The 13800-nt window shown below is 42.3% G+C and overlaps 1 protein-coding gene across 5 annotated transcripts in view; it reads right to left on the bottom strand.

Annotated features, from left to right (window-relative positions):
• The window catches only part of LOC144720368 (PHD finger protein 21A-like), a 47563-nt gene extending 33763 nt beyond the window's left edge, over window positions 1–13800 (bottom strand). The window contains exons 1-4 of one of the 5 annotated variants that reach the window (XM_078597087.1): window positions 13530–13800; window positions 13170–13231; window positions 11402–11434; window positions 10878–10943 (exon numbers count right to left, since the gene is read on the bottom strand). In XM_078597087.1, the coding sequence (XP_078453213.1) occupies window positions 10878–10943; window positions 11402–11434; window positions 13170–13223 (153 nt within the window). In that variant the 5' untranslated portion in view covers window positions 13224–13231; window positions 13530–13800. The other 4 variants (XM_078597091.1, XM_078597093.1, XM_078597088.1 and 1 more) reach the window with 4 other exon arrangements.

Genomic DNA, 13800 nt, shown 5'->3' with positions numbered 1-13800 from the left:
CATGGAAAGGGGCACGATCTCAAAGTTTGCCACAAATGTGTGTTTGATGCGTTATATAGACCTCAAAACTCTTCCTCTGCAGAGTGTATTGAAATCAATACATTTCCTTTTTAAATCAATCGCTATTCACGTGCGAGCATGTTGACCAAACTTATCTTTTCGTATATTGGATACCTGCACAACTTTAATATGAAAGGTCCATCAATTTTTTTTTTTACATATAGTTGCTAACATTTTCGAGGGGAATTTTGGGATACTTGCATACAAAGGTCCCCTCTCGCAAATTATGTCAGAGGGGTTTTGACGTCCATTTTGCAGCAGATGGTGCATTTGTTAAGTGAAACTACTGGGAGGGAGGGGGGGCGAATTTAGAATCAAAGCATCAAGGATCAAAACTGTACAAACTGTGTCAGTACTGACCACTAGACTGGTTATATGTATACATTAGAGCTGTTATAATTAGTCAATTAATTATTTAAACATTGCAATCAAACTACATTTGTTGTGGCTGATTACTCGGGCACCTTTAAGAAATGGCACCACCACCTCTACGTCAGACTGATGTGGCTAATGGCATTGGTGACATCATCAAGCCCTGCCCAACATCTCCCTTCCAGCGGCACACGCTAAAACAGATGCGAGACTTATTTTTTCTCAAACGTATATTTGCGTCTTCCCGACTAGCTGAGAAATAGAACCGATAACCAGCAACATATTGCTTTAATATTGAGATAGACCCAGCCGTATTGTAAATATATGTTTTGTGTACTTAATGGATGAAAATGACAATGCAGAAGGCCCGTGGAGAGGTTTCCGTTGAACATTCCGAACCAGAATTTCAAAAGCACAGTTGACACGGAACGTAAAAGACGTCTTGCAATCGAATGCAAAATCTGGGTGCTATTCGCCGATTACACAACCCTCCCCCGCAGAGCGCATATACAGTAATACTGCTACAGAAGCAGCTATCCATTTAGTTCCTACGTTCATTCTCAAACCACCTCAGCCATCAACTTGCCAGGAAGCAAAATTCAATCAGGGCTCCCCAAATGAGGATCCTGAAGTCTTCCACACTATGCTCTGACCACTCAATGACCTATTTATATGTAAACTATATACACGCCTATGGATTAGCGTGTGTGTATCATACAAGAAGTAGTCAAGTAAGCATATGTCGTCCATACGGTGTTAATAAGATGCTGCTTTTTAGACACTGAGATTTCACACTAATCTTTTTCCCTGCTAAGATATATTAATATCCCACTCCATAACAAAGCAGTACATGTAAAGGAGTAGGAATTAATGTGTTATCGTCATCTCAAACAGTGTCGGTGGCTGGGTATTGGACAAGATCTTCCTTCGTACATTTTCGGGAGCAGGGGGAAAAAAGAATGAAAAATATTCTGGCACACGTAGGATTACTAAAATGACTCCATACATTCCCATCTCTACCCACACCCCAGTGCCTCCACCTTCCAACTCCAACACCCCACCCTGAAATCCCTACACCCACCCCATTCCGCCTTAACACGCAGCATCCCTCCCATCACTGTTAAAGACACCGCCCCACCTCTTGCAAAATGTCAGCACTGGAAGGGTCTGGTTTTTCCAAGGAGGGCCCTGTGGGCTGCCCCAACAAGGTGTGATGGAGCACACTACAATTACTGGACATATCAGTGTGCCAAATTGAGCGTGGCCTATATGGCTGGGTTGAAATGTTACATTTTTATTGTCAATTTAGTAGAATCAAAGGGTCCAAGTTCAGTAATTAAGAAGCTGTTTTTATTCATACTTACCTTGCTTAAAACTATGAGGATCACTACAACTTTTCCCCCCTACTCTTTCAAAGCAGTTAACCGATTCCACAACATGATAAGTCCTCTGGACATGCCTGCCAAAATACAGTGTTAAATTTTACATCACATTTGAAAGAGAGAGTCTGGGTGGGTTTGTAGGCGACATTTAGTCACGCTGGGCCCCAAATGATGTGTGAGCAATTGGCAGGAACGCTAGGATTTGCCGCTGCCAGATGGAGAAAATACGGCAATTTCACCTTCACATTTCAAAGCAGTACGGGCTTTAAATCAAACAAAATACGACTTAAATTCCCCAAAAAATTCCAGCGCAGACAATTGCAAGGGAATACTGGTACGATACAGTACTGAGAAATTATTGAATAAAACAAAATCAATGTCTCAGACATTAACCGATAGATTTTCCCAAGTCTCTTGCAAACCACAAAAATATTTGGGATTTTTTTTTCAAACATTTTAAAATAACTATCCATGGCACACAAGTTTTACAGTAAAAAATAAAAAAAACCCAAAAGGGTATATATGTGCATGGTCCGTTAGTCTGGAGACCATTTCAACAAGTTTGCTGCTCCAGAAGGGATTTAACGATTTATCCGTAAGCCTGTTAGGCTCATCGCCACTTGCTGTAAACACTTTCCATTTTACCAAGTCACCCCTACTGTGATGGTACACGTGTGCAATATATAAATATATATCCGTGTATATGAAGCTACCAGCAAACCGGGAGATAGATGGCATTTCCCCCCCCCCCCCCCCATTTAAAAAAACACATGGTTCAAATATATAAACGTACGACAATTTAGATTACGGCGAGCGTGAAAAATGATATGAAACCGCCGCATCAGGAACACTGTAAAGTCCACTAACCTCGGCAGCTATCAACTTACACCTAATTCCCAGCTCTATATTCATCAACTTGCATTTCCACTGGCTATCAACCTACGCAACCAGAAGTACAGTAATATTTAGCGGGTTTACATTAAACTGGCATTGTTTTACCTCTTGTTTTTGATAAATAATAATTATGTTGTGGGGCTTACTACTTTGGAGCTTGTGATGTATACTACCGCGGAGGTTTTCATGGGTTGTGCAATGTAGTTGTTTTCAGATTTCAGATTGGGGGTTTGAGCTACAACGCGTGTTGTTGGGGATGATGTCTGACAACTGGCTACACACGCTGGAAGCTTCTTCAGCAACTTAAAATGTATAATTCTAATTGTTCAGGAACTGAATATTGAGAATACTCAGTTCGTTAACATTCAGTTTCTGCAGAACCTCCGAGGACATGTAGCAAAAGATAGTACAATAGGTACGTGTATATATAGAAATAAACTTAAATGTGGGGCACACAACCTGCACAGGATGACACACTTCCATAAAAACGGCTAACTGGAATCGTGTTGAAAATATTTTCAAATAAGTCTGTGGTCTTGTGAGTGGTGACTTAGGACGAGGCGACCTGGACTTCGACAGTTTGGCTAGGTAAAGTGAAACGGGACAAATATGTGAAACTTTCCACAAGGAGTCAGTCCCAGGGACAGTGAATTTAAAACCAACATTAGCAGCCCAGCAAAAGGTCGTTAAAAACAATAAAAAATATATACACCAATTACATAATGTTTACATCACCAGCCAATTATAGTAAACATAACATAAGCTTTGTGAAACAAATGTAACATTTAAAGTCGCCACTTTGGCTGTCAGAACTGTGAGATTTCCGATGGAAATTAAAAGTTACCACTTAGGCTTGAAGCATGGTGATGTTTCCGATGGCAATTTCGTTTTCACCCCCTTTAAACCAAGAGGGGGAATTGGGGAGCAGAGGGTGAGGCTTCCATAGAGCATCAACATCACTAATTAAAGTCGAGGGGAATGGACCGTAACTTGACAGCCCCGAGCCAGGATTTTGACGTTTCCTCATTCAATTGATTCTTCCCAATTAAAACAATGAGATAATACGACTTACGAACTTGCCCACGTTACACTTCGAACGTGCGTTATGGCCTGCAAAAACCTTGAAATTCCCTTTCTCAACTCACCTCTCCGAGCAGTGATAATTTGGGAAATGAAAACGAACATCTGAGAGTTGCCAAATTATGACGGACCTGTAGTGTACTCTCACAGGATCGTACTGGGAAAACACAAGTCGGTGTCGTGTATTTTAAATCTGTCCTATTTTGTATGTGAGCCATCCATAAAAGGTAATGCAATAACTGTGCGCAAAACCAATTTATTAAGCTTTATCTTTAATACTGGAGCACAAATTGAAAGGGATAATCTTTACCCTGGATAAAAAATTGCTTTAAACATGTCACGTTCACATCCACGAAAACCTCGTGGTACACTTAATATAATTTTACCGACCTTTTACAGTCAGGTTTGATTGTAAAAATATGTACGTACAAGAACATGCAAGGTGCAATTAAAAAAAATAGGCCAAGCAATTTTGCCAATAAATGAAAACCAAAGGCTGACTCATTCCCCGTGCACGGGCAAAGTATTATTACAATTAAAACGTGATTAATATCTTCTTACCACGCATTTGCTCAGCCCCTGTTGCGTTGGGGCAATGCCTTCAGAATGACAATGATTAACACGGAAAGGACCCTCAAAGAATGCACTGTAGCGTTAACAAACCAACTCTATAAATTTTGGTCGGCACTCCCCGTGTCTCGGCTACAGCTGTGCACCCAAATGCAATCTCAAGTCAGGCGGGGCGAGAATTAATCTGTAGAGTTCATTATGGAACCAAACAGCACACTGGGGAAATAGGCACTGGTGCTGGGGTTTTTTTTTTGAGGGGGGGGGGGGTTACTTATTGGGGGTTGTTTGCTGTTGAAATTTTACCAAAAAGTTACGCAAATATACATATGCGGCTTAGGCACAATACACATCAATATAGAGTAGAAAATTACAAAACTGCGTGCCTCCATTTCACAAAGTAGCCTGTTCTTTACCCTGCTATTCTGCTGAGATGTACCACAATAATTGCTTCCAAGATGTGTAGAGCTCTTCATGGAAATACACTGCCGAGGCACTTGTATAATGCTGTCATACCGGTTTCCAATGCTCAACAAAGGATGATGTGTAATGGGCCGGTCACAAATGCAAAGAATCAGTGAAGGACAAAAAATAATCCTCAAAATAAAAAAATATTAACTTCGTGTGCAATTCAAAATGTCAATCAAGTTAACAAGAAAAACTGACGTACACAAACATGTGCTCAAGCATGTGCCATTAGCAATGCAGCGAGGACTTTAGCTCTAGACTGGATTTAAAAGGAGCCATCCTATAAACAGTGTCTATAAGGGTTACTGGACTGCAATTGTTTCTGTACTGCACTAGTCTGTAAATATCCCACCTGAGAACCCGTATCAGCAGTACAGTACGAACGTTATGACCTTACTGCATAAACACTGCACGACAAAATAAAAAAAACTCCCAATAGTGGTTAAATAACAGATAATAATTAACAATGGCGCAAAATGTTAAAATATGCACGCAGGCAATGTGGAATTAGAAACACAGCACAGTAATTAATGTTCCACGTTATATTGTTTTGGTATTGCAAAAAAAAACATCGAATAAACTATTTAATGCCACGAAGGGTGTAAATGCATTTTTATAAAGTGCAAAATTCTGACAGCTGCCAGTTCTGAACGCAGGACTCCTCCATCAGAGTAGCTTCTCTCTCTCTCTCTGCTCACCCCCCTCCCCTCCCTCCACTCCCGCTTCTGTCTTGCACATTTGATGTTGCCGTCACTGGAATTCATTTATCACTGGCAGTCGCCGAAATGGAGGCTTGAACACAAACAATGGAAAGGATTTGAGTTTAAGACTGCCGAGAGTATCAAAAAAGGGGAAAGAGGAACCCTATTTCTCAAAAAACCCCACAGAATCCACCACCCCCACTCGTGGGGATTTTGCCAATGCAACCTATATTCATTACTGGCGTTGTACACTCATGAAATAAAAAGTACCAACCGTGTAACACTAAATGAGAATATTATATCCATACCAATGGTTATTTTTTCTAAGTCCATTGATTCAAATATGAAGGGGAATCCTATATACACATCAATAACTTTAGCAGCATTTGGAGACTCTGAAAAGGATAGGTAATTTTCTACAAAGGTTAAAAAGCCTGAAGCAATAATAGCATAAGTGGAAAATGCAAATGCTTGATGATTTGACTAGAGTGGTGGGGGGGGGGTTATATTTGGGGTCACGTGGCTCGCAATGGAAATCGCCATCTGATCGCTGTGCGGCTTGCAGGCCGACAAAAGCCACCCACCCCCTTAATGGCAACTGCCACTAACTCCCTACACCACCCCCAGCCCTAACCCCCCCCTACGATATCCACCCCCCAAACCCCACTGCAACCTCACACCCATCCACCCCAAGCACCACCACCACCGTCCCCCCCCCACCAACCCTACCCTACCACCCTACCCAACAAAGGCCCTTCTCGACTGTCATGCTCCATGTGTTATGGGGATGCGCCAATGGTTTGATCGCCAGGCCTCTTCCCAAATGAGTGCTCTACTTTCCATACAACATCTGTGACATTCGGCAAGAAAAATAAAAGATACCCCGCGTAGACCTTGCCACGTTCCGAATGTAAATAACCCGCTGATGAGTCAGCAGTTCGTGTTGGGACGCAGCGGTCCGAGGTAATTCGTGTGGTACGGGTAAGAGGAAGATGGTTGGGAGAAACACAACAAAAGCAAGGATGTTCTTCTAACAGACGAAACGTCTGGTGTACAAGTTTCGTTGAGAAATCCCGGTAAAGAAGGAAAAACGGATGTAGAAAATGCGGGAATTATGGGCATCGAGTAGCCACCACGGGTTCATGATCATAAACAACGTCTATCCACAAAATGTTAATGTTATAAATTATTCACGAAGACCTCCTCTCCCCCCCCCCCCATCAGTCGCATCGTTTTCACATACACAAGAACTTAATCGTCAGCCGAGACTGACCACCAACTACAATTGACCAGAAAGTATGGCGTTTATATTTTTTTTTGTTTCCCCTTACCAAAAAAAATAAGGGCACACAACTAATCCCAAGTGCACAAAGCCACCAACCCACCCAACCCAACCCACTGCTCGTCCTCCCCCTACCATCAAAATCCTGCAAAGGAAGCCGATGTGGCCTACAGAACTGTAAAGTTCAAATTTATGCACCGTGTGTGTACGTGTGTGTGTTACGTGTGTGTGTGTGCTACGTGCGTACGTGTGCTTGTGTGCTACGTGCGTTACGTGTGCGCATACTCTGTGTGGTGGTGTAATACAGTAAACCCGACGAAGAGGCACGTTTGGAGGAGAGAGTGCGTGGGCTTCTGCTACTACTGCCACGCAGTTGCCCCCCTCTCTCTCTGCCCCCGTTTATACGTTCTGAAAGCCAATCGCTATCGATTAATTCCGAGCCAGCGCAGCCACCACCAACGGCGGACACGGTGGTTGCAACGCGAAACAGCAGCAGCAGCTGAAAATTCTTCCACAAGACGATGTACAACAACAACAAAAGGAGGCTGTGGCAACACTTTTCTTGATAACGCGGGGGGCACACACGTGGTGAATGTGGACAGAGATGAAAAGGAGGGCATCATTAAGAGCTAAAAAAATATGTATACCATAAACTCACACCGCTTGCAATGCAAGTGGATTTTCCAATTAAAGGAGAAAAAAATGTCACGGCTCTCTCCTTAATTCACTGGACTCGAGGAATGCCATCCCTTTGATCCAAGTGAAGTGTGAAAATAAACACAAAAAATACAGCACTACGCTGTGAAAGGTTTGCTCGCCCGTACACTACAAGAAAATATTGCACAACCAAGTCCGCAAAAGTAAGCACACGAAGCCGATCAGTGTAACCATCCAAAATAAATGTCGCTCATCAAAAGCAGCAACTAATAAAAAAGTTTTAAATGCCACTGGGTGTGTGTTTTTTTGTCAAGCCTTCAAAAAAGCCCATCACTAATAGATGGCGGTCAGCCATTTTGCGTAGTCTTCTCAACCACCATTGTCAAGAAGTGTTTTATCCAAAAAAAAATGAATTGACGGCGAGGCACCTGTAGTATTGCACTATAAAACGCAACAAATATTTTTTAGTAAAAAAAAAAGCTGAGAAATAAACAGTAACGAAACAAATAACACCAAGGCGGAATCGAGAGAGATTTTATCTCTCTCTCTACGTTCACGACACCCACCCCCCCTCTAAAATGCTGCATAAATCATCTCACATCAGTACAGTGCACGAGAGACTTTGAAACCAAAGTCACTTTTTATCTGCGACGGTCTTGCACCTCGGGCTTGCGCTGCGCAAAAAAAAAACTACTGCAAAGCACGACGGGGAATTTGTTTTGGGTGGAAGTGAAAAAAAAACACGAGGCCCTGTTAAAGAGCCGCATGGAAATAAAAAAAATGCAACCCCCCTCCTCCTCCTCCACTCGCCATCCAATTGCTCAGTGGGAGGGAACCCCCTGACCATTGCAGAGGGATGCATAAACCTTCATCGCGCTACTGAAAATGCACACCGAGCTGCATCGATGCACTGTAATTCAAGCCTAGCCTACTTGCCTTTTTTATACAGTGGTGGCGAGATACGCATGTCCAGGCAAAACACTTTGTTCTCAAATATGTGCTGCGACAGAGTAGCTTAAGCGTGTACCCATCGCATTCACACTGCGTTCTCTTTTTGTCGGCTATACATAAGCTACTTGAACCAACCGTACCTATGGATAAGAATGATTTTTTTTACGGGGGGAAAAAAATGGAGCTGTACATTTTCAAACTTTTTTTTATATGTGAAGACATTGTAGAATTAAGCTGTTTGAAAAAACATTTCTTGTATCAGGCAACGTACTTAAATAATCAATTTCTGCTGGAACAACAACAAAAAAATCAGTGTGGCCACGAATATCACAAAGCATAAATTCCATTGTGGAACATCTTTGTTACCACTCAAGGAGAAAATATGCCTGGACATATCTAAAATAACCCAAAACGTGTAATTCCGCCAGAACAGCAAACAACCCGTTATAATTTAATACCGCAACAATTTATACTTGCGGTGTTTAAAGAGAAATTGGCTCAATCCATGACAGCAGCTCCTGTTTAAGCATGTATGGCACTGTATTACGTTTAAAATATTCTATCAGTCACCTGCTTTAAAAGGAGCGTGCCTGTTATTCAATGTGAAATTCAACATTTAGACCCATTTTGTTTAACTCAAGTGTTAGGTTGGTGTCTCATCTGGAAACATCATTCTGTCTAAATTTGCAGAAGCTGGCACGTTTAACTGTATTAAAAAACATTAACAACATTACAAAAATCTGATGTTTTTTCAGTTTTAGACCCATAACATTTTTTTTTAAAGATAGTTCATGCAGTACTGGCGGCAAACCATTCAAAGGATCCGAATATTACTTCCCCAATACACGGATAACATTCGAAACAAAGTGCGAACAAATCTGATAATTTTGCGTGTTATATTTGTAAATGTTTTGCTATGCACACCAAAATAACGGAGTGAATGCAGTGCACTCAATTACGAAATCGGAGATGCGCCTGACAACCATAAGTCACGCATGCAGAAGAGGATGTGGACAATCACAGCCAGCATTTTGCCCAGGCCCATACCCTCAACGTTGCTTCGTGACAATCAGGTAACAACGGGCACCGTACCAACGCAATGTTGCAATAAACGCAGAGTGGTATAGTTCTAAAAACCCCAACAACTTGAGGTACCGTCTCAAAAATAAAAAGGCTGTCAAATTTAAATGTTAAAAGTGCAGTTCTGACCCGTTTTGCCCTGATCTACATACAGCTTATCCAGAAGTGCAGTGCACTTATGCATTTTTAAACATGTGTGATCTACTCTTGTTTCAACTTTAGATTTAATAGATTTTTTTTGCTACGAATACCATTTTCTTAATTTCTGTAAGCTTACAACAGCAATGGGCATGTGTCAAAGAGCGTTGTGTTGTCTCGTGCAAGTGGGCATGTTCTTGTACAGTATTCAAAAAATACATTATAGTTTACTTCAACTGGCCTGTTTTTTTTTCTCCAATAAAGTTCCTATTAAAATAACTTAAATATCAAAATATTAACAATTCACGCAAAATCCCATCAAGTAAAGAGTATTTGTGTTTGCTCAGCTGGTCAGCTTTAGTTCCAGCGAATGCACAGCTCCCATAAAGTTGCCATTTTCTCTCCATTACCATCCATGATCTTTCTCAGTTCATCCTTACCTTTCGCTCCGTGACAAAATTCACAACAATGCCCGCTTTATACAACGTACGATTGTTTACACAAATATTGTTTTCAATGCGAACTAATGTGTTGACGTCATGTTTTGTAATCATCACCGAATATCAAAAAAGGTAATAGATTTCTTTGACTAAAACAACACGCAACATTCGTGTGTCTATCATGTAAAAATGAGGTTTGATGTCACGATTAAAGTGACACAATATCAAACAAAAGTTAACTTTGATAACACGTATGGCAGGCAGAATACAGCCGCTTTAGCGGACACTAAAATAATCATTCTTTACAATGTTAAGACGGAAGATCACAACACACAGCTTAACAATAAACTCCCAGACTTAACAACAAAAATAGACCCCCACAGAAGAGCAAACATCTAAGAATCAAAAGTTCCGGTTCCAGATTTACCATGAAAGGTGCTTAAGGCACCATTTTGATTTTTTCCAGGATTGGCATTTCATCTCATGGGCTGCATGCAATCTGTAAGTAGCAGGTGCAGCATTCCGAGTCCATTATCTTTGCCTATTTCTTTTTATAAAAACAACTCCAAATCTAACAAAGGGCACCTGCAAATAAATGTACAGACCCCCCCCCCCCCGCTCTCTTTTGGAGCTGCTCATATTAATTGCTTTGCATTTTTAAAAAAATGCTTTACAGGCCCGTTATCCGAACGAGGATTATTTCTTTTTTAATATTCACAAAAAGTTGTAATTTTAAGAACCCACAAAAAAACACTGGTATGAATGCAAGCCTCTGTAGAGATAGTGGACACTCGCAGTTACTCACTTGCTTTTCACTGAGCGAAGTTATTTTAGCCTGGCATTCATGGAGCTGCTTCTTCAATTCTGCATTCTGAAAAGTAAAAAAAACACTGTTAAAAAGAGAGAAAAAAACATCACCTCCGTTTTATAAACATTACTGCCACGACACAAATTATATTTCTAATGCTGTACAGGCCAAGCGCATGGGCAACCCATTTAGTCAAAAAAAGTGCACTTGCTATAAATACACAAAGCGTGATGCTGGGGGGGAGGGAGGGGGACACGTGGTCATTGGGTGAGAAAAAAGTGATACCCGGGCAAAGGCTCTGAGGATAGAGCCTAAAAACAGAGGCTTGGGGCGGGGGGCAGGTGGAATGGCACCACCACTGGCCACAAGGAGAGTCCAGGAACAATCTGTATTAGCTGAGCCACACCTACGGCTGGGGAGAGAGCATGGTTTTTTTTCCTTCTTGTTCTTTAAAGACCCGCCCTTCTCGCATGTGGACACGTGGGCGCACGCAAGTATGGGAAATGGTTTGGTCATCGTACCTGGGGGTCTTGCTTCATCTGCACAACAAGTTTCTGAAAGACACACACACATGGTATGGAGTGTATATATGGTGGCCTGTAACCGCTGTACTTCTTAACACAGCAGTGCGCGAGAGAGGGAAACACTGCAAAGCAACCAAATCACTTGCCCCTACCCTAAATATAAAATACAAGCCTCTCCCCCCCCCCCCGTCTTCCTTCCTCCATCAAAGTAGCAGAAATGAAATTAAGTGTGAACAAGGTAAGAGAATGGGCTACCCTGCTTTGAGAAGCATGTTTAACAACAAGGAAGCCTCGGGCGCCTGGGGCCTACAGTATGGATTATTCAACGACGCTCGCTACTGTGGTGCAACAAGCATTACAAAACAAGAGACACACAAACGCGATCTCACGAAAGGGGAGGGAAGATATTGCATATCGACACAACACCCAAAACCATTAACCATTGCTATTCACATAAGCGCCCGTGGTCTCAACTAACGTCAAGTTTATCAAACAAAAAGAGTAACACGCAAAGGCCAATCACCGAGGTACGATCACAACCACAATTCGCAACAATTCACAACCACAATTCACAACAATTCACAACCAAAATTCACAATAACCATCGTAAATGATCGCTACACAATGCAGCACCACATATATTAATGTTGCAACCCAACAGCAGCAACAACAACCACCACCATCAAATTAATCAAACTACAAGCCAGACGTGCCAACATTATTGTAATACAATACCCCCCAAAAAATATGAAAATTAACAATTTGTATCGTCAAAAAGGGAACAGAAACACCAAGCTATCACCGCCGCCCATCAACTAAATCGAAAACTAACATGTATTTCCCACCTCGCGTATAATAATCGTGGTTTATAATGTTGTACGAGTATCAACTATAGTATATTCTATCTCGATTTGCTGCCTGCCACATTGTGCAAGTTTAACACTTCCTGGGCCAAGGCCGAGCCATGCGTCCCCCCCACCAACCCTGGCGCCTTTTGCCCGGGCCTCGCTCGCCCTGCTCGGCCAAATAAAAAGTGGTGGTAGTGTTGGTGTTGGCAAGAGAAAGAGAGAAGAAGAGGGGGATAACAGCAACAACTTTGTAGGGGAAAATGACAACAACGATGATGATGATGGAAGAGAGAGGGGGTTGCAATGCCGTGATAGTCGTGGTGACCACTATCGTTATCTTAACCCTCTAACCCAATAACCTAACATTCTCCCCTTCCCCATCCTCTAACCCCGTGATGAGAGGGGAAATGCTGGCCTACGTGAGGTTAAGAGGAGAAAATATCCAGAGTTGTACTGTGGGGGTGGTGGGGGGGGCATAGGGTCACCGCGAAGCTGTTATCATTTAAATAGTTTCACAAATTACGTATTCAGTCTTCGTACTATTTTGAGAAATCCGACTAGTTAACAATATACGTCGTGAATGTGCACTATTATTTCATCCAAATTAATTTAAATTATTTTAAGTAGTCATCTAATCATCTAATCATGGTTGTGTGTTCAAAACACATCTACACTATAATATTGTTCGCAGCGACAGTACGAGCCCAACCAAACCATCCAAAACCGAAACCATTTCGGAGGAGGGGGGGAGGAGGGTGTGAAAAGGACGTAAAAAAAATAAGAAATAAAATAAAACAAAAATAAATAACAATAAAAAAATACCCCCCCACCACCACCAACCACCAACAACAACCACCAAAAACCCACACCACCTCCTTTACCCCCCTCCATCCACCTCCAAGAAGTCCCACCCCTACCTGATGGCACTGGATTTCCTTCTTGAGCGCCTCCTGAAGAGCCGACAGCTCCATGCCGGCGACTTTGTAGGGGGGATCCGCCCAGAGCACGAAGGAGGCCAAGAAGAAGCAGCAGCAGCAGAAGAGAAGAGAGAAAAGTACATTAAAAGTGCAGGGCCCCCACTAGAGTGGAGTGAACAATCGCTAAGTTATCTTCACTCGCTCAGCCACAGCTGCTGCTGCTGCCCGCTTGCTTTGCTCGGGACTCATCACACACTTTACGGCGCGGACCGACAAAACACAACACACAGAGAGGAAAAAAAACTTAGAAAAGCAAAGCTCCCCCCTTCAACCACGCTTCCCAAAACAAGCGCTGCTTACCAAAAAAAATATCCTCTTCACCCCCCCCCTCTTCTCCTCCTCCTTCTCCAACACACGTAAAACAGACGGCTTGCCGGACTAGCGATCCACGCGATTAAAAAAAAGAAACAAATGTTCACAAGTAAAAAAAATGTGAGTGGGGAGTAAAGGGGTGGTGGGACGGACTACGTTTTCTCCATTGACGGCGAATTTATTTCACTTTGTCTAAGGAATAGGTGTGGTGCGGCCGGCATTGCCTAAGGAAAGTACCCGGATGTAGGGCCTGCTCGCG

The sequence above is a fragment of the Lampetra planeri genome, chromosome 8 (genome assembly GCF_965212315.1).
Source record: "Lampetra planeri chromosome 8, kcLamPlan1.2.h2, whole genome shotgun sequence".
Lineage (NCBI taxonomy): Eukaryota > Metazoa > Chordata > Hyperoartia > Petromyzontiformes > Petromyzontidae > Lampetra > Lampetra planeri.
The sequence above is the reverse complement of the archived record's forward strand: the minus strand, read 5'-3'. Positions and strand labels throughout refer to the sequence as shown.